The 20099-nt window shown below is 60.2% G+C and overlaps 1 protein-coding gene across 1 annotated transcript; it reads right to left on the reverse strand.

The window, feature by feature from the left end:
- Positions 1 to 1866: 1866 nt before the first annotated feature.
- On the reverse strand, positions 1867 to 18120 carry LINGO3 (leucine rich repeat and Ig domain containing 3). The gene is made up of 2 exons (XM_036849414.1): positions 18044 to 18120; positions 1867 to 6758 (listed from the first exon to the last, which is right to left on the reverse strand). The coding sequence occupies exon 2, from the start codon at positions 6710 to 6712 to the stop codon at positions 4934 to 4936; it is 1779 nt and encodes a 592-aa protein (XP_036705309.1). The 5' UTR covers positions 6713 to 6758; positions 18044 to 18120; the 3' UTR covers positions 1867 to 4933.
- Positions 18121 to 20099: the final 1979 nt, after the last annotated feature.

A 20099-nucleotide genomic window follows, 5' to 3' on the forward strand; every position in this document is an offset into this window, starting at 1 on the left:
TCACTGAACCTGTGAACCCGATGCCAGGAGCGGGTGGTGGAGCGGGGCCTGACCTCAGTCTGACATTCCAAATCAGGGGGTGGGTGTGCGCTGTGGGGACTGAGGCTGCCCGGGACCCCCTGCCTAGGACCACCCACCCCCCGCCGGGCTTGTCACCCCACTTTAATTTTCTACCGGGAACCCCTCCCCCTACCTCACCTTGCTATTTATTGCTGTAATTTATTGACCTCAAATATGCTGCATAACAGACCTCACTCAGGGCCGGGAGGATCCCCAGGGCTCCCCGCCTCCCCTTGGCGGGGCCCCGGGGGGCCAGGTGCTGAGGGGAACCTCTCTGTCCCCCACCCATCACTTGCTTCCCCCCTCCCCCGTTGGGGGACCTCAGGTTGGGCACTGGCCCATTCACAAATACCTCGAGGGGGAGGAGGAGGGATGGGGTTATAGCTGTTTTGTTTACCGGGAACTGGAAGAGGGATCATGTCCTGCTACGCGCCCTTCCCAGGAAGGGGGGACCACGATCGCACTCCTGTACTGGCCACCGCTACGGTCAGTCATCACACCGAGTTCACATCCCTCGAGAGTTTGGATAAATTCAGGTCAGAGCTGCAGGTATGCAATCCTCAAGTGTCATAGTAAAGCAGTTCACCGATCTCTCCGTTTAGAAGTGTGCAGTCTTAATGTACAGTGATGAGAAACTGTTATTTTATGATCTTTTCATTAAAAGGGTGATTGAAAGAAAAACAACAACCCAGTAATCAAGATAAATAACATTGTAATATAATAATGTAATATTAGAAAAAAAATCTTATTTGCAAACTATGGCCCTCGGGGTGGCCGGCTGTTTTTGTAGATAAAGTTTTATTGGCACCAGGGCCAGGATTAGGGTGTGGGGAGTGAGGCAGGGTCATGCCAAGGCAGAGTGGATCCTGTCTTTATCTAAAAGGTTGCTATTGTGTCCATCGTGGACTCAGGGCATGAATTAATTTTGTTTGTAGAATATTGATCTTGATGACTGAGTTCTGGGTGCCAGGTCAGTGCCTCACTTGCCTGACCCTGGGGTGGGGTTTGGGGGGCGGGCAGAGGGGCCAGGCTAGGGCAAGCAATGACATCCCTGGGGACTTCTCCACCCAGGACAGACAGGCAGGGTGGAGGGCAGCTGGTGCCCAGGGACCCCCCTGCCTGCCTCAAGATGACCCCTCCTTGGAGTGGTTGGGGGACCTTTGTGGGGGAGGAGAGCAGGTGCCAGCTGACATCTGCTCAGCACCCCAATGTGCCTACCACCCCACTGAGCCCCAATGGACAGTCCTCCCTTGAGGCCTAGAAATGGGGACCGATTGCCTCAGCTCACCCTGAAAAGTGGCCCCTGTGTGTCAGCCCTGGCCGGCCACCCCACATCAGGGTCAAACCCTCTGCAGATGGTAAAGCTGTTCTTTTATTTGAGAAGTGTTTCTGGAGCCCTGCGGGGGCTGGGGCCGGGCTCTCTGCATCCCTGGCATCGCCCTGAGCAAGGGCTCGGGATGCCAGATCCTCCCGAATTTCTCACGACTTGGCATTTCTGAGAAAAATGCCTCCATTTTTTGTGGCACGCAGGGTTACAGTACCCAAAGATGTCCATCTCCAGAACCTGTGAATATGCTGTGCGGCACGGCAGGGGGAAGCGGCTGCTGATTAGATGAGGATGGGGAGGACCCTGGATTCCCAGAGGGCCCAGCGTCATCACAGGGTCCTTATAAGAGGGAGGCGGGGGGGGGGTGGGGTGGGTCAGAGGCAGAGAGAGACGGGAGATGCTGTGCTGCTGGCTGTGAGGATGCAGGAGGGGCCGCGAACCAGGGATGCGGCGCCTCTAGAAGCTGGAAAAGGCGGGAACCGATGCTCCCCTGGAGCCTCCGGAAGGACCAGCTGCCAATCCATTTTAGACTTCTGAGCCCCAGAGCTGTCAAATAATAAATCTCAGTTGTTGTAAGCCACTAAGTTTTGTTACAGCAGCCATAGGAAGCTCAAACAGTTCCCTGCATAAAAGAGGACCATAATCCTCCAGTTTATAGATAAGCGCACTGCACAGAGAGGGGCAGCGACTTCCCCCAGGCCACACAGCACTGAGGCCACAGACACCCCTCTGAGGGGCCCCGCCTTGGGTTTCTAGCCACCAACGGGGCGGGTCCCCCTTCAGCTGCCCTTGGCCAGGGGAAGCCCCAGGAGAAGAAGTTGCCAGCTCCGGAGGCGCAGCAGGGACGGAGTGGGTCTGCACCTCATTTCTCCTTTCCTCCCTGCCGCTGGCTCTGCCCCTGGACCGAGCTCAGGTCAAGAGTTCCCCTGGACAGCCCAGTGCCACTGGTCCCTCTCAGCACCCTGCTTCTCCCTAGCTGGGGACTTGACCCTCCCTTTGCCCACCTGTAAAATGGGGTCATAACAGGACCCAGCTCACAGGGGAGTGAATACAGGCAGCACAGGGAACAGCGCTGGGAACAGCACGGGCACTCCTGAAGTGTGACCTCTAACCTTATCACACGGGTCATTCTCCACAAATGCCCTATGACTCAGGGTCAGCTTTGGTGCTGAAGCCAGGCATCTCCCTCAGGGACCCCCAGCAGCCCCTACTTTGTGCCCCCATGCTTCCCATGAGAATTTTAAAAAACCCTGAAGTTTGTTATTAGATTGGTTTCATTTTTATTGGATTCCAACCAAATACAGCAGGGTAGGGGTGGGGGGCAGGGGCTAGGGGTCTTGGTTGATGTTGGGACAGGGGGCAGGCAGAGGGGGCTGGGAGATCTCAATATGCTGACCTTCTGTAAGTCCTAACACTGCTGAGAACATACTCCCTCCTGTCTTGATGATGTTAAAGGCACTTGGATGTCGTTTTGACGGGCCCTCGGTGTTGTCGTGGCAACCAAGGTCAGGAGGATGCTAAGGGAACAAAACCAGTCCATTCTGTTCGACTGTGTGTAGGGCTGCCGGACACCCCATTCGGCCCTCCCTTACTTCCTGTCATGAATGGGGTTGGGTGGGGTTGGGTGGGGTCCCCACCCTGGCTGGCTGTGGTAAGCAGCCTGCCACACAGCCCTGTTGGCCCATGTGCACACTGTGGAAGCAGGATCAGGGCCTCCCGGTGTTGCCAGCCCAGGGAGAACGGCCAGTGTCCCCTTCCACCTTCTGGCTGAATCCTTTGTGCAAAACTTCCAGGAGGGACAGCTTTCTCTCTGGCTCATCTCAGAAAGATCTTGAGGGATCCAGAATCCAAGTCAATCATCAAGCTTGTCCACGGGCCTGGCCTCTACGTATGTAGCAATAGGTTTGACCGTCAGACCCATTTTATAGACGTGGACACGAATGGTCCAGGTGGTCCTCGGTTGCCAACAAAGATTACACAGCTGCGAGGGCACAGAGCTGGCTTTGAACCTTCTTACAAGGTCCTTGAGAATACTGTCTAACCTCCCTTCCGGCCAGGGCCAGGCCACACAAAATTTCCTGTGCCCCTTCCCCCAGGTGATGCCCTAACTGGTCTGGCCGAGGTAGAGAGTCGGGGCAAGGACCAGGCTGGGCGAGGCAGGGTCATGTACGGTCCCTGTCTGGTATCTGAATACTTCTGCAAAACCTCAGCTCCTGCTTGCATACCCCCAGTGACTGGGAACTCACTACCTGTAGAGCAACAGGGCAGTGACCTTGGGGAAGCTCTTCTTTCACCTGAGCTACAGTCTTCCTGTGACCCTCTCTACTCTTTGGCCCAAGATCTGCCCCAACGTTGCAGAGACCAAGGTGCCTCTGTCACCTTCTCCCAACGACCCAGGTCCAGGCCTCCCTGTAGCTTGAACCTCTGTCCTGGCCTTTCTCCCCGTCACTGCCCCTTCCATGCCCATAACAGGGACCCTGAGAACCGTCCACGCTCTGGTCTCCTTCCCGAGGTGAGCAATGGGCCACGGGACTGGGCAGGGGTGGTGCAGACTCGGGATTGAAGGTCGCTCCAACTGGCCTGCTGGAGAGGGACACCTGGAAGCCATGCTCCTGGGCCAGGGGCCAGGACGGCTGTCCCTCCTGGGTGGTGAGGGCAAGGAAGCAGGTGGCAGCTGTGAGGGATGGTGGGAGGAACCAGGGAAATGGCTTCTCCTAGCAGGCAGCCCACCCTGCTTGGCCAGCAGGTCCTGGCGGGCGGGAGTCTGGGTGCAGGGGTCTGGGACCATCCTGCGTGCCGGACCGCCTCAGGGTGAGCCTGACCTCCTCCTCAGCGAGACAGTAGCACAGCGCCTGGGATCTGCCCCACGGTGGCCAGCTGAGCGGGAGTTGGGTGTGAGCTGAATGTCTGGGTGCAGGCTGGCCTCTCCCCAGGGCCCTGCGCGCCCTTGGTGAGCTCTGGAGCTGGGGGCGCCTGCTCAGTGTCAGCTGGGTGTGGGGTGTGTGTGTTCCACTCTGGAGCCATGCGTCTGGTTGTATGTTCCGGGTGTGAGTGTGTGCTCTGGTGTAGGGACGGGGGCGGGGTGTGTGTGTGTGTGTGTGTGTGTGTGTGTGTGCGTGTGCGTGCAGGTGTGAACAGTGAGGGCTTTCACATGCCCCTGCTGACCTCCGTGGGGTTCCAGGTGTAGACCATCTCCACCAGGTGTGAGCGGTTTACGCCCAGGACGCTGGGCCTCTGAGCACCCCCCTGCCCCCTGCCCAGCTCAGCGACCACACCAGGGGCAGGAAGACAGGGTGAAACCCTAAGAAAACGCTTGAGAAACTCTGCAAAAGATGCATCCTGATGAAAAAACAGTCCTGTGGTTGGGTCTCTACAAAAAAAGGGCAAGTTCTGCCAGGAGCCGGCTTGCGGCCGCCCCCTACGGGAAACGCATAGATGGTCGTCAGATGGGTCAGCCACGGGCTGGCGTGGACTTGGGCGGAGACGGAGACGCGGCCTCCGGCGCAGGCGCAGCGGCGGGGGCCGCGGGAGGTGGGCCGGGGCCTCTTAGATCATCTTCATGTTGAACTTGCGGGCGCCTCCCTGGCCGGTAGCCGCGGCGGGCCCGTCCACCTTGGGGAAAGAGTACTCCACCGAGAAGTTGTTCTTGTGCTGCCCGCGGCCGCGGCTCCACACGAAGAGAAGCAGGAAGCAGAAGAGGACGACGCCCAGGAAGGTGATGCAGCCCATGGCGGTAGACACCAGGATGGTGGTGAGGTCCAGAGGGAAGCGCGGGGCCGCCTGCGTGTCGTTGCGGCCCTCGCCCGGGGTCCGGTTGGCGGCCGGCTCGGGCTGCACGCTCAGCGTGGCGAAGTAGGTGTCGTTGCCGCCCGCGTTGCTGGCCACGCACGTGTAGGTGCCGCTGTCCCCTGGCCGCGCGTCCCGAATCTGCAGCGTGCCGCCCGGCAGCACGCGCGCCCGGCCGGCGCTGGCGGCGGTCACCGCGCGGTGGCGCGGCGTCACCCAGGCCACGGTGGGCGCCGGCTCGCCCTCGGCGCGGCACTGGAAGCGCACGTCGTCGCCCGCGGCCGCCGTGACATGCTGCAGCCGCCGCTCGCGGATCTTGGGCTTGCGGCACACGAAATACTCGAAGAGCACCGAGTCCGGCAGGTGGCGCAGCGCGTCGCCGCGGACCTCGGCTGGGGTGGCGCAGGCCGGCAGGCGGCCGTCGAAGTTGAGGGTCTTGCGGCGCTGCACGATCCAGAGCAGGCGACAGTCGCAGGCCAGCGGGTTCCCGTCCACGCGCAGCGTCTCCAGCGTGTTGACCGAGTGGAAGGTGCTCTCCTCCAGCGTGGACAGCAGGTTGTTAGAGAGGTTGAGTAGGCGGATCTGCCGCAGCCCCAGGAAGGCCTGCGGCTCCACCACGGCCAGCAGGGCCCCGGCCAGGTGCAGCTCACGCAGGCGCACCAGGTCGCGGAAGGACCCTCGCGGCACCGTGCTGATGGGGTTGTGCGAGAGATTGAGGCAGGTGAGGTGGGCCTGGTGGCGCAGGGCGGCGGCCGGCACGGCGGTGATGTTGGTGTGCGTGACGGACAGCGAGGTCAGGTTGAGCCCCCGCAGGCTGCCGGCGGCCACCTCCTCCAGCAGCGGCCAGTTGTCGATCTCCAGGTGCAGCAGGCCCGGGAGCCGCTGGAAGTTCTGATCCTCCAGGGCGGCGATGGCCAGGTGCCGCAGCCGCAGGGCGCCCAGGCCCCGCAGGTGGCCCAGCGACTCGCCCGACAGCGCCGTCAGGTTGCAGCGCTCCAGGGTCAGCTCCTCAAGCGCCAGCAGCCCCGCGAAGGCCCGGCGCGAGATGAACACCAGGTCGTTGTCGCCCATCTCCAGCCGGCGGAGGCTGCGCAGGTCCTGGAAGGTGTAGTCCAGGAGGATGACCAGCTTGTTCTCGCTCAGGTCCAGCAGCGTGAGGTTGTCCAGGTGCGTGAAGACGCCGGGCGGGATGAGCTTCAGCAGGTTGCCGCGGAGGCGCAGCACTCGCAGACGCGGCAGGTTGGCGAAGGCGCCGGGCTCCACGTGCGCGATCACGTTCTCGCTCAGGTCCAGCTCCTCCAGCAGCGGCAGGGCGGCCAGGTCGCCCGGGTTCAGACAGCGGATGCGGTTGCGGCTGAGCTCTAGCAGGCGCGTCTCGGCCGGGATGCCGTCGGGCACCGCGGTCAGCCGGCGCCGGGGACAGGCTACCGCGCGCATCTGCGCTGTACACTCGCAGCGGGCCGGGCAGCCCCCAGCGGGGGGCGGGGCCGCGGGCAGAAGCAGGAGCTGCAGGCTCAGGACACACAGCCAGCAGGTCATGGTGCGGAGCCTGGGCCTAGGGCCGCGCCACCATCCTCGTGGGCACCTGAGGGCGGGGGCAGCGTCAGCACCCGCATCCCGCCATCCCGCCACCCCGGCCCGGCCCATCCCATCCTGGTAGCGCGCTCAGGAAGCGATTACCCACCGTGGGACCCGGGATCCCCCTCTGGGGTGTCTACCCAAGGGCTGGGTAGGGAAGCAGTGTGGACGGATGATCAAGGTGATCAGGGTCCATGGAGGGGGTGACTTCAGACCAGGACAGGTGACATTTGAGCTGAGACCCTGTGCTGGGTTGAACTGTGTTCCCCCGAAAGAAACGTTCAAGTCCTAACCCTGGTACGTGGGAAGGGGGCCTCGTTTGGAAATAGGGTCTTTGCAGATGTGCTGAGTTGAGACGAGGTTATATTGGATTAGGGTGGCCCTGAATCCAATGACTGATGTCCTTATAATAAGAGGGAAGTTTGGACTCACACATAGATGCACACAGAGGGGGAAAGGCCGCGTGAAGATAGAGGCAGAGGTTGGAGGGATGCGTCTGCAAGCCAAGGATGGCGGGGGCCCCCAGAAGTTGGGAGAGGCAGGAAGGACCCTCCCTTGGAGACTTCAGAGGGAGCATGGCCTGAGACCCCTGGATTTCAGACTTCTGGCCTCCAGAACTGGGAGAGCATAGATTTCTGTTGTTTTCAGCCACTCAGTCTGTGGTACTTTGTTTTTGGCAACAGGAAGCTAATACAGACCCAAAGAATGACCAGGAAAGGGCCCATGGGTGTTGCAGAAAGAGGGTTCCAGGCTGGGGGAAGAGCCAGTGCAAAGGCCCTGAGGCAGAAGGAGTGGCTGGCGAGGCTAGGAGTACAATGAGTGGGGGTGGGGAGTGGGAGATGCACTGGGGGGGGGTCACGGAGGCTGGATGATGTGGCTGGGGAGGCCTGGAGGGACAGATGCCAACACGCCTGGGCCTTTGCACCTGCGCCTTCCGAGTTGCTCCATCTCTCCTGACAGCCAGCTGGCCCTCCATCCCCTGTCCCCACACTCTGCTGGGCTGCAGCCCAGATCCTGGGGCCAAGGTGGGTGGGGGTGGGGAGGGCATAGGCAGATGGCAGCCTGAGGGTGCTGCTCCGTTGGCCAGGCAGCTATTTTCAGCATCTTAGCAGCTGAAGCCCCCAGGCATCCCCTGACTCCCCCTGACACATCCTTGCTGCCTGTTTCCTCACTGTTCCCACAGGCCCAGCTCAGCAAGGACCCAGGCTGTAGATTCTCATCTGCTAAACAGCGGTGAGGCCAGCTCCGGCCTTCCTGGGCCCTTTTGGGAATTTTAGGTGAGCATTAACACACACAGAGCCCCGAGTAGCTTAATGCCAGAGGTGAACCATACGTCACTGGGGGGGAGAGTTTGTATTTTGCAGGTGTCATCAATTTAAGATGAGGTCACACTGGAGCAGGGTGGGCCCTGATCCAATGACTGGTGTCCTTATGAAAAGGGAAATTTGGATGCAGACACTCAGGGAAGATGGCCACGTGACAACAAAGGCAGAGACTGGAGTGATGCATCTATAAGCCAAGGGACACCAAAGATTGCCAATAACCACCAGAAGCTGGAAAAAGCAGGGAAGGATCCACGCCTAGAATCTCTGGAGGAAGCACAGCCCTGCTGACACCTTGATTTTGAATGTCTGGCCTCCAGAACAGAGGGAATAACTTTCTGTTGTTTTCAGCCACCATGTTTGTGGTATTTCATTATGGCAGCTACAAGACCTAAAGGAATATCCATGGATCCGTAAGAAAAACTCACACATGGGAGCAGAGTGAACAAGGAGGTTTGCTGCAGAGTCGTTTGGAACAGCAGAAACTGGGACTAACCTAGATATCCATCAGTAGGGGATCAGGTAAATAAATTGTGGTCTGTGCCTGCTGTGGAACACAGGGAGACTTGTATGTACCAATGAAGAAAGACAGTGGAGATGTAGTTATATGGGGGGGGGGGAATAAAAAATCCCAAAACTAACCTAAGTGTCCATCAATAGGGGATTAGTTAAATAAACTGTGGTCTGTGCCTGCTGTGGAATCAAGGAGATCTGTATGTACTCAGTAGAAAAAGAGAGCTGAGATCTAGTTATATGGAGGAAAAATGGAACTAACCTAAGCACCCATCAATAGGGGATCAAATAAGCCATAATCTATGGTTATTGTGGAATGCTGGGAGATTCAAATGTACCCACAAGGAAAGCTGGCTGAGGTGTAGTTCCACAGGAGGCCAGGGGGAATCAAGGTTGCCAAACAATCACAGACGGCACAGTCCTATTCATGGCAAAATAAAATCAAACACCAAACTCAGTTCTTGATTTGGGTGGGCACATAAACACAAGCGCAGGTGCCCCTGAAACGCCTGGGAATTCACACACTGTTCGGGGACAGCACTGTGAGAGGCGGGAAGGGAGTTGCCGTAGTGGAGAGTGTGGTCACATCATGAGGAAACCGAAGCGCCCCTGGCCTCCAGGAGGTCACAGGTCTTAGCTCCCTGTCCCCGGCTGGGGAACCTAGCAGGGGGGCAGAGGGAGGGAGCGAGAGGCATCTGGTTGTGCCTTCCCACTGCAACTGTCCTTAATCCCGAACTGGGCATTGCAGGGAACATAATCCTTCCCCGAGGCAAACTCCTTTCCCAGGCTCTTTTTCTAGGTCATTCTCTCCCGTGTCGTTGCCCTGGACAGCATGTGGAGAGGCCGTGTCCCGGGAGGGGACATGACAGAACTGATGGTCCCCTGTTCAGCCATCTCTTTCTATGTTAAAGGGGCTCTGAGGTCACTCCCAGGTCGCCATCCCAGCCCAGGCTGCTCCCTGTGGTCAAGGGATAACTGTCCCCCAGCCGGGGATGGGGCACAGCTCCTCAGCAGTCTGCTTTGGAGGAGCAAGGCTCTCCCTGGCTCTGCCCCAAGAAGGAAATGGCTGGTATTGTTCGGCCCCCCAAACAGACTCCTTGTGGGGGCAGAGCTGCCTGCGTTGTTCCTTCTGCAGGAGAGAATTTCATGCGCCCGGCCCCTCCTTGCCTTCCCCTCCTCCCTCTCTCCCCCTCGCTCTCTGCTCCAGCCCCACAGGCCTCCTCGCTGTTTCTCCAACATGCCCGCTATGGTCCTGCCCCAGGGCCTTTGCACGGGCTGTGCAAGACCCAGACCACTGTCCCTTCATGGCTCTCTCCCTGACTTTATTTGGGTCTCGCCCCCACTGTCACTTCCCTGGTGACTCTCTGCACTAAACTACCCCTCCCCTCCCCCCAGGCTCTCTGAAATGCACCTTAAACCCCTGTTCAAAGCTGGTCTCTCTTCCTGGACTGGAAACATCATCTTCATCATTATCATCAGCTTCATCAAAATGGCAAACTCTGCTATAGCCCCTGCTCTGGGCCAGCCCTGGGCTAAGGCTCCACCTGGATCGGCCCATTTAATTCCCACAACAACCTCACAGGGGCGGGTCCCCACTGTCATGCCCACTTTACAGATGGGAACACTGAGGCTCAAAGCAACATAAGTCACCCTCTCAGGTTCACACCGCACGTCAGAGGTGGCAGGGGACAGTCTCGGAGTGAGGTGGGGTGGTGCTACACCCTGTAACACTCGCTAATCTTTTTTTTTTAATATTTTTTAACAGAGGCAGGAGAGGGTCCTGGCAGTTCATCCAGCTAGAATTCAAACTACGGCTCTGTTTTTGCTGGACCTGTTTTCATCATCACCTGCGGAGATCCTGTAACACTGGTCTCCTCTCATTCGTTGATTCCGTCCATCAGTCAGTCAACAAACATCTACTGTACCAGGCATTTTCCACGTGCTGAGGACACACAGTGCGTGAGACAAAGGGGTCAGCTTTCTTGGAGCCCACGGATAATAAAAGAGGTAAGTAAATACACTCTCTCCCGCCTTAGGTGGCCATAAGTGGAGAGAAATAAATCCAGGAAAAGGGCGAAGGGGGTGTTGAGGGGATTGCAGTGATCTAATTTGCTAAGAAAGGGACATTCATACAAAGACTTAGGGAGGGAGAAAGGGAGCCTAGCAGGGGGGTGGGGGGGGGCAGCAGGACTGGGCCGTTCAGCCAAGGAGGCCGGGGACGGGCGCTGCAGAGAGAGGAAGGTGGACTTTTTACAAACTTAAAATTTTTTTTTTAAGTTGGAAAGAATTTTTAAAAAAATAGTTGTCGCAGAACAGTATCAGGAAGGAAGTACTTAAGTGACGAGAGGTCAGCACGGCCAGGGCACAGCCACTGTGATACAGTAGCAGAAAGGCCGGCAGAGACCTCGGTTCTGACGCGCTGTGTAACCTCCAATGAAAAATGCACCCTCTCTGAACCTCGCCTGTCAAAGGGGGCAAGTCCCGGGGCGCCCTCGGAGCACTCGCGCTGTAACTGCTCCCGGGATGAGAGGATAGCTGGTCCTTGGCGCCCAGCGGGGCCTGCTCCAGCTGTGACCCAGTTTGTGAGCTATAACCTCTCCCCCCAGCATGGGCCTCTCATCTCTGTGCAGGGTGGGTGGACTCGCAACTGGGCTGGAGCTTGTGAGGCCTCCCCCTCCCCCCCAGGGTTCTGGCCCCTCCACCCCAGGGTTCTGGCCCCTCCACTGTGGGAAGGTCTGGTCTGGGCGAGGGAGCAGCGGGGACTTGACTCTGTCTCTAGCAACCCTGTTCATTCACTTACCCCGACGTTGGCTGGACTGGGAAGTGGGAGAGCTCGCGGGAGGGTGGTCTCGGTGGAGGGCTGGGCGCCCTGAGCAAGTGAGTCACCCTCTCTGGGCCTGTTTCCTCACCTGGAGGCCTGGGCCTTGAGGTGGGGTTAGAAGGCCAGGATCCCAGGTCCCGATTAGGGTGGGGGTCTGGATTCCAGTCCTGCTTTTGCTGCTAAGTTTTTAGGGCATCGGGTCCATTTCCTGAAAGGTGGTGAGAAGGCCAGCCAGCTGTGAGTGGTGGTGGGAAGGGCAGGCGGGGGCTGGGAGGGACAGGGCTGGCAAAGGCCACTCAGTGGGGCCGTGCTGGATGGCAAAATGAGGCCGTGTGGACAGGTCCATGTTGATTCTGCACCTTCTCTGCCCCTTCCCTCCTCCTTGAGGCAGGGGCCTTGGGGGAGGTGACACCCACAGGGCGGTCAAGGTCACCACCTGCCCTCCAGACACTCCTTTTCCCCCCAGGGACCTGCCACCCTCTCCACCCAGGACTAAATACCATCTGTTCACTGATGACTCCTGACCCTGTGTCTCTCCTGAGCTCCAGCCCTGGGGACCAGCCACATCCCTGACATCGCCCGGAGGCCCCACAGTGTCCCGACGTCACCCGTCCCCTGGCAGCTCCTCATTCACACCCCCGGCCAATCCATCACCAGGTGCTGTCAGCTCCACATCCAAATATATCCCAGATCCACCTTGCTCTGCATCTCTGCCACCGCCAGGCCACCACCAACCCACTCCAAACCCCACTCCTGTCAGCATGGGCTCCAGCTCACCCACCACCGTTCAACAGACACCCTGCCTTCTTCAGGACTCAGTGTCCCCACCTTCAGAATGCACTGGGGTTGTGTGAGGTCCCTCAGCATCGCTGACTTCCGGGGCTGGATCAGTCTCTGTGGGAGGCCATCCTGGGCACTGTGGGGTGTGTAGCAGCACCCCTGACCCCCACCCCATCGACGCCAGGAGCCCCCCAGTCGTGACAGCCACAGACGTTCCCAGACATCGCCCACGTTCCCTGGGGGGCGGGATCGCCCGGGTGAGACCCGCTGTCGTAGAGGATGCTGGGCACAGAGCAGGCATCCAGTGGCTGCCCCAGGAGGAGACAGGCTGATTATCAGCCTGTGTTATAGATGGGGAAGCAGAGGCCCAGAGAGGGGAAGTGACTTGCCCAGGGCCACACAGCAGGTGAGAAGCAGATGTAAGACTTGGATCCAGGACTCCACACCCTGTCCTCCCACAGTTCTTCCAGGGTCGGGGCGGTGGGAGCCCATCCTCGTGGGACCCTGACTTCCTTCAGCTCTGCAGACCCAGGAGCCTACCCTGTGCCAGCCGGGCAGAACTGTGAGGCCCCGGGGCTGCCCTTGGCAGAGCGAGGCTCCCTCCCCCCACTCCATGGTCAGTGAGCACGCGGCTTGTAGCCAAGGGTGGAGGAGGCCCTGGGGGCCAGCCTGGCCCTTCCTGGGCTGTGGGTGCAGCCGTGTTGGGGCTGAGTCCCCATGTGACTGTTGGTGTGGGAAAAACTCCTCGCCACGTGGATTGAGCGCCGCTCACGCTGAGCGTGGTGCAGACCAGACCCCCTTGAATACCCAGGGCCACCCCCCCTCATTTTCCACACCGGGGAGCCAGAGCCTCGGGGCTGGTGGCCGAGAACCTTCCCATCTCTTCTCCCCGGCGAGGGGCAAATCCCAGCGGGGCAGGGCTGCCCTGGCCACGCTCCAGGACTCCCTCTCTCCCTCTGAACCCCAGTGGGCCAAGCGTGGGTGCTGGGGGCTCAGCAGCACCGGGGCCTTCCTCGGGGCATTTTTTTCCCATTTCAAGTGTCCAGTGTTTTTTTTAGTACTTTCACATATATGTGCAGCCATCACCTCTAATTCCAGAACATTCCATCACCCGCAGAAGCAGCCCTGTCCCCATGAGCACTCACCCCCTACCCCCTGCCCCAGCCCCTGACAACCCACTCTCTGTGTCTGTGGATCTGCCTGTTCTGGACGTTTCCCATCCATGGAATCACACACTGTGTGGCCTTCTGTGTCTGGCTTCTCTCACTGAGCATCGTGTCGGGTGGGCAAACAGGCAAGACATGCAAACACATCCATGAAGTAGATCGTTTGGGAAAAGTGGGGGTCTGTTATCTGGTCTGATGCTTTGTCCAGCGTGGCCGGGAGGGCCTGTCTGAGCTGAGTCCTGAGCGGCGGGCAGGAGTGAGCAGGCAAAAGGCCGGGAAATGGTGTTCCAGGTGGAGGGATCCGCCGGGGCAAAGGCCCTGGGGTGGGAATAGGCTGGTGCTCGGAGGACAGAAAGGGGGGTTGAGGCTGGAGGCTCAGGGTGCGTCTGAGTTTGGGTCTGGGGGGTCGGGGTTGGCAAGGGTGGAACCACGCAGGGCTCTGAACCCACAGTGGGGTGTTGGGACTTGATTCTGAGAGTGCGGGGGAGTCATGGGGGGATTTTGGGCAGGAGCAGGACGTATCTGAGCTGGAGTCTGAAGATGCGTCTGGCTGTGTGTGTTCTGGCCCTGTCACCCCGCATCATCTGAGGCTGGAAACTTGTGTCTCCTGCCTGGACAGCACTGTCCCAAGGGCGGGGACCACGTTAGTCCTCCTTCTACCCCCCACCACCAACATGCACGGAGCTGGGTGCTCCGAGGGCCCAAGAATATCCAACCAATGAAGCAGAGAATCAGCGAAATCCCACGCCAGGACGAGCTCTTCCGGGTCTCCATCAGAGCCCGCCCCCGACCGCCTTGGAAGAGACTTTTAAGGCCCTGAGCCTCAGCTTCCTCTTCTGCAAAAGCGACTCATGTGACTGACAGCTGCCTCCCGGGGCTGACGGAGTGGCAGGTGAGAAGTCGGAGAGAAGGTACTTCATAACCTGGGCGCCTTCAGAAAAGTCTCCACTGGGTGCCGGCTGGGGTCGGGCGCCCCGAGGCCTTGTTCTGCCCTCAGCCAAGTCCTCACCTCATCCGTTCATTCATTTATTCATTCATTCAACAAGCACTGAATGGGCACCTTCTGTGTGCCAGGCGCTGCTCTTTGAGGGAAACAGCTTTGAACAATATGGACAGAATCCCTGCCACTCATCCACGGGTGATAAACAGAAGGAGTAAAACAGAGGCCACGTGTGGACAGGGCTACGGAGAGGAAGAACGGGGGAGGTGGGGGTCTGTGGTCGGCAGAACAACGCCCCCATCCAAACATGCCCGCGCACGACCTGATCCCTGGAACCTGCGAGTGTTACTTTACGTGGCAAAGGGGGATGAAATTAAGGATGCTGAACAGTTCACCCTGAGACGGGGATGACCCTGGATTCCCCGGGGAGCCCACTGTCATCCTAGGGTCCTTATAAGAGGGAGGCGGGAGGGTCAGAGGCAGAGAGAGACGGGAGATGCTGCGCTGCTGGCTGTGAGGATGCAGGAGGGGCCGCGAGCCAGGGATGAGGCGCCTCTAGAAGCTGGAAAAGGCGGGAACCGCTGCTCCCCTGGAGCCTCCGGAAGGACCAGCCCTGCCCACGCCTGCATTTAGCCCCGTGAGACCCCAGTCGGACTCCTGACCCCCAGGACTGTCAGAGAATCAATGTGTGTGGTTTCAGCACTAGGTTTGTGGTGATTTGCGGCAGCAACCTCAGGAGACTCACGCAGGGTCTTTGCAGATTTGAAGAGGAGGTGGGTGGAGGCCTCCCCAGAGCTGTGCGCCTGCTCTTCCGGGTGGAAGGTGGAGGGGGCCGAGCTCCCCGCAGGGTCTGCCATCAGCCTCAGCTGCAGGGCAGGGACCTACCCCGGGGGAGGAGCCCGAAATCTGTCCGTCCAGGCAGGACCTGGGAAATGGAGACCCCTCCTCCCCTTCGCCCCAAGCTGTCCTTTACCCAAATTTACCAGGAAGTTCTTAAGCCGAGGGGGCTGGGGTTGCCGGGGCCCCTCCCCTGGAGCAGAGGCAGCCCAGCCCCAGGACCCCTGGCCAGGTAGCTAGCTCGCTCCTTCCCTCCTGGCCAGGGCCCCTCCCCCTCCCATCCCTTCTATCTTGAGCCAGCTTTTGCCCCCGACAGGCCACATGGGACTCATCCTCCGGACCCTTCTCAGGCTGGGGTATGCTGAACACCCCCTTGAGCAAGGCTGAGCCAGGCCCCGCCTGCAGGCAGCAGCTGAACCCACCAGGAGGGCGGGGGCGGGGGGAATAGATGGTTGCAGCCAGCCCCTCTGTCCCCGGGGCCACAACTGGGGCCAGAGGGAGCAAGGGCAGTGCGGCTGGCAGGTCCTCGAAGCGTTCCCTATTCAAGCGGCTAGACCGACTTGGGAGGTGGGGCCCAGCCACAAGCAGCGCCCGGCCCCCTGAGGCCTGCTTCTGGGGACGCACTGCCGACCCCTCAGGATTGGTGCATCCTTCGTCCTAGATCCGGGCCATCCTGGGACTTTGATCCATGACAATTCATTAAGCCCTAATTAGCCTCCAGCTGCCATTAGTCCCTGTTAACCCTTTGGGGGGGCTGGGGGCCTCCTGACCCACTTTCCTTGCCAGCCTGTGCAGGGGGGCTGTGGACCGCCCTCTGCAGGTGAGGCCTCTAGATCTGGAACCACGTTTTGAATGCCCACTGTATAGCACAGCCGCTCAGCCACTAGCCCAGCCGAGCCCCGAGGTGGGGGAATAACGAAACCCACTTGAAGAAAAGGAGACTGAGGGTCAGAGTGGTCCCCAGCTCGCCTGGCAGCACTCAGCTTGAGAGTCAACATTTGAACCCGGGTCTGATGCCAGCTCCCTTCCACTGAATCCCAGAGCCCTACTGGAGCGTGGATGGACGGCCCTTTTAAGAGGCCCAGGATTGACATGGGATGGTGGGCGGCTCGCCCGAGCCCACCCAGGACAAGCTTTGCTTGGAGAGTTCTCCAAGGGGCTCTCTACCTGGTGACTAGGTGGTGACTCAGGGGAGCCCAAGAATGACAGCATTGTGGGAAGAGAAATCAAGTTGATGCCTAAGATCTGCTTTGTAATTCCCACTCAGCAAGGCACCTTCGGATCCCAGGCATCATGCGGGGGTGGCTAGGAGCAGCCCCCTCCGTTCTACAGATGAGCACACTGAGGCCGAGCAGGTGCAGGGCAGAGCTGCTGGGGTACCAGAGAGGATGATCATGGCTGCCCCACAGTCACAGAGCATCTATCTCATGGCAGCCCCATGCCGGGGGTCCAATGCACCTCCATTTATTACATCCCGTGTTGATGTCCATCTCAAAACTGGAGCTCAGAGAGGGGCTGTCCTTTGCCGGAAGTCACCAGCTGGGACGGGGAACAGAGAAGCAGGCCGAGGACAGCTGGCTTTAGCCCTACTGAGCCCTCGTCCCAAGGTTGGGCGGCCCCTTCCCATCTCCCCACGCTATCCAGGTAGAGCGGAGGAGCTGCATCTGCGGGGGAAGCCTATGGGGTGGGCCCACGGGGTCTTCCAGCTCAGCTCCTGTCCCAGATGGCTGCCACTCCAGCTCAGTGGGGAATGGAGCAAGGCGGTATGCCCGCAGCCCAACGGCCTCAGACCTCTCCCCGCTTGCCTGCACCTGGTTTCCACCAGTCTCATCCACAGAGACCCTGTGTCCTTCACCTCTGGGCACTCACACGCCATAGCCTTCCCAGCCTCCACACCTCCTCCAGGGAGCCCTCCTGGGTTGCTCCAGGTTTCAGAGCCCTGCTGTCCCTGTAAGTTCCCCCATCAAGCCCCAGATGGTCCCTCTGCTGCTACCATACTGCAGCAGACACCCCCTCCCCATGCCCCCACCAGCAACCATCTCTGTACAAACATGGCACTGCTTGTTAAAAATGCAGGTTCTGGGGCACAAACCCCAGAAGTTCTGATTCCTCAGAACTGGGGGGCCGGGGTGCCTGTGTTGTCAGTGCCTGGGGCACATGTTGAAAAAACCAGTCATAAGGCGGTCTCAAAAATAAGGACCGGGTCCTTTCCTGCACCTGCACCCAGATCAAGCAAGGCACAAGGTGCTGTCCCCCACCCTCACAACTTGTTGAATGGGGCTCAGTGGCCTCCCAGGCCTGGCCCCAGAGGCCCTGGGGGGCACCCATGCCCAACCTCACGGGATGGAGAGAAGCTCCCCCGACCCCATCCTTGCTGCTGCTTGGACACAGGCCCTCAGTGCAGGGGGCTTGGCCCTGTGCTCCCAAATCCCTCCCACCCGGCTGAGCTGTCCCCAGCCCCAGGGATGCAGCAGGTCCTGGTGTGGACCCCAAACGCTTCCTTCTTCCTGGCAGCTCGGCACCCCCTAGGCTGGACCAGACCCCTCTGGAGGGGAGGGCAGGAAGGCTTGGGACTGACGCTACCATCCCGACCGTCGTCCACCCCCAGACCCAGCCAGTCCCCCTTCCTTCCCCTCATGGAAGGGGGCGCATCCCCCCAGGCGTACCCACTGCCCCAGAGAGAAGGCCACCTGCCTCCCTGCTCCTCGGCGCCCCAGGGGAGGAACAGGGGGACCCCAGCATGGGGAGTGGCCCCCCCAAAGTTTCCAGGGGGAGCGCTGGGGGCCTGGCGAGGAGCAATGAGCCCGGGAGGGGCGCTCAGTGAGAGTGGTCCCCGGGCGAGGGTGGGGGCCTGGGGGGGGCGCTGCGGAGCGCAGGCGCAGCGGGGTCTCGGGGTCCGGCGCGGCCACTCACCTGGGCGGCTCCGGCGCGGACAGGGCGCGGGCTGCGGCGCGGAGGCCGTCCGGAGCCGACAAGAGCAGCCGCCACCTCCCGGGTCCACCGTGCGCGCCGCCGCCGGCGCGTGCCCGCCGCCGCCCTCCACGGCGCGCGGAGCGGGGGCGCGTGGGGCTGCGCTCGGCCGTGCGCGCGGCCCGCTGGCTGGGCTGCGCGGTGACCCGACCGCAGGCAGTTGTGCGGGGCTGCGGGGCGCGAGGACACGTGCGCGAGGACACGTGCGCGCAGGTGCCGGGACTTGCGCCAGGGCGGCGGACGGGGGAAGGGCAGGGCGTCCAGGACCCGGGAGCGCCTGCCGCTCGGTGCGCACCCGACGCGGTGGCGCGAGTGAGGGCCACCCCTGTGGCCATGGCTTTGGTGGGTCTGCAGAGGCTGAGGTGCAGGAAACGCAGGGCTCCCCATCTGTGACCCTCTGGGATCTGGCCCCTCCTCGCTGACCCCACTCCAGGCCTCCGCCACCTGGCACCTGGATACCTGCCCCAGCCTCTTCCGATCCAGCCAGCGCTCCAGGCCCATTCCTCACGTGGGCCCCAGAGGATGCTTAACCACTGGCCTCTAGAACCAGCTACGGCTCCCTGTTGCCCTCAGATTCATGTCTAAACTCGGTGTATGTTTCTGGAGCTTCCCTACCCATGCCTTCCTCCCGCCGGCCGCCTCACTCCTTCCCAGTGAGGACCCCTTGCCCCTTTTCAAACATGCCAGGCTCCTGCCGGTCTCAGGGCCTTGGCCTTCGCTGTTCCCTCTGCCTGGAATGCCTTTCCCTGCATCCTTTGTTGGCCAGTTTGTAATCGCTTATTTATGCTGCAGCTCAATGCTGTGCTCAATGGATGTTTGTGGAAAGAATGACCCTTTTACTTTTACTGTGGTGGTTTGGGGAGCCGTGGGCACCCCCAAGCTTGGGAACCTCAAGTTAGGAGGGAGGTCTGCCTCATCTGATGAAAGGCGTCTTGTTGGAGCAGATGTCCTAGAATCACTAAAAGTTGGGGTGAAGTGTCCCTACCCTGACTCCCAGGTTGGGATGTTGTGCAAGCCAGGACAGAAATGGAATCAGGAGTGGAGTGTCCTGACCCCCCAGGACAGAGCCTGACCAGCATCGGCCCTGTTTAGGGAGCTCACGCTGTGGAGTCCAGTGTGAGAGGCAGGACATTACTGCAGTGTGGGAGGTGCAGGGGCAGAGGATGGGGTGGGGGCACCCTCCCCCCCCACCATCATGCTAATACGCGATTAATTAGCGAGATTACTGAGCACTTACTATATGCTGGGCTCCATTCTAAACACGGGCCCTCTTGTGCTTGCTGCAGGGTCATGGTTACAGGCGGACACTTATTATTCCCATTTCACAGATCAGCAAGTCGAGGCTCAGAGATACCATTTGTCCCAAGCGAGGGGCTCAAGGTGGGCCTGGCTGCCCAGGGGGCTAGGCGTGTAACCTCGCATGATTCCACCCCCACCAGCCTTCCCTGCCCGCTGCGCCTTCCCAGCTGCTTTCATGGTGGCCTGGCGTCAGCTCAGCCACCTGTGATTCAAGCAGGCTCAGTTCCCAGACTGTCGTGTTGGCCAGAGGCCTGGAAACTGCATCCCAGGAGGCTACAGGCCAGGTCCCCATGGGACAAGGGGGCAGATCCCTTTCCTGACCAGCAGAGGTCCAGGAGGAGGACGTGGGCTCCCCTCCCTCGTGGTTCCCCACCCCCACGGACAGCCCAGCGCCCGCATACAGGAGTCACTGCTGCAGAGGCTGTGTGACCTCAGGGCAGTCGCTTCCCAGCTCTGAGCTTCTGTCTCCCTCTGTAAAATGAGGCTCTGATACCTGCCACCCAGGGCTCTAGGAAAGCAAGCACTTTCCTACTGTGTGCCAGTAGGTCTGTGTACCAGGTCAAGCGCTGGGCCAGAGGGAGGAGACGTGGCAGTGGGGGAGGGCTCGCCATGGGCCTGGGGGAGCAGACTTGTGAGATTATCACAAAAGGGGGTGGCGGAAAACTCAGCAGATGATACCCGGTACCCAGCCTAGGCTGGG

This window comes from Balaenoptera musculus, chromosome 3 (assembly GCF_009873245.2).
Source record: "Balaenoptera musculus isolate JJ_BM4_2016_0621 chromosome 3, mBalMus1.pri.v3, whole genome shotgun sequence".
In the NCBI taxonomy this organism is placed as follows: domain Eukaryota; kingdom Metazoa; phylum Chordata; class Mammalia; order Artiodactyla; family Balaenopteridae; genus Balaenoptera; species Balaenoptera musculus.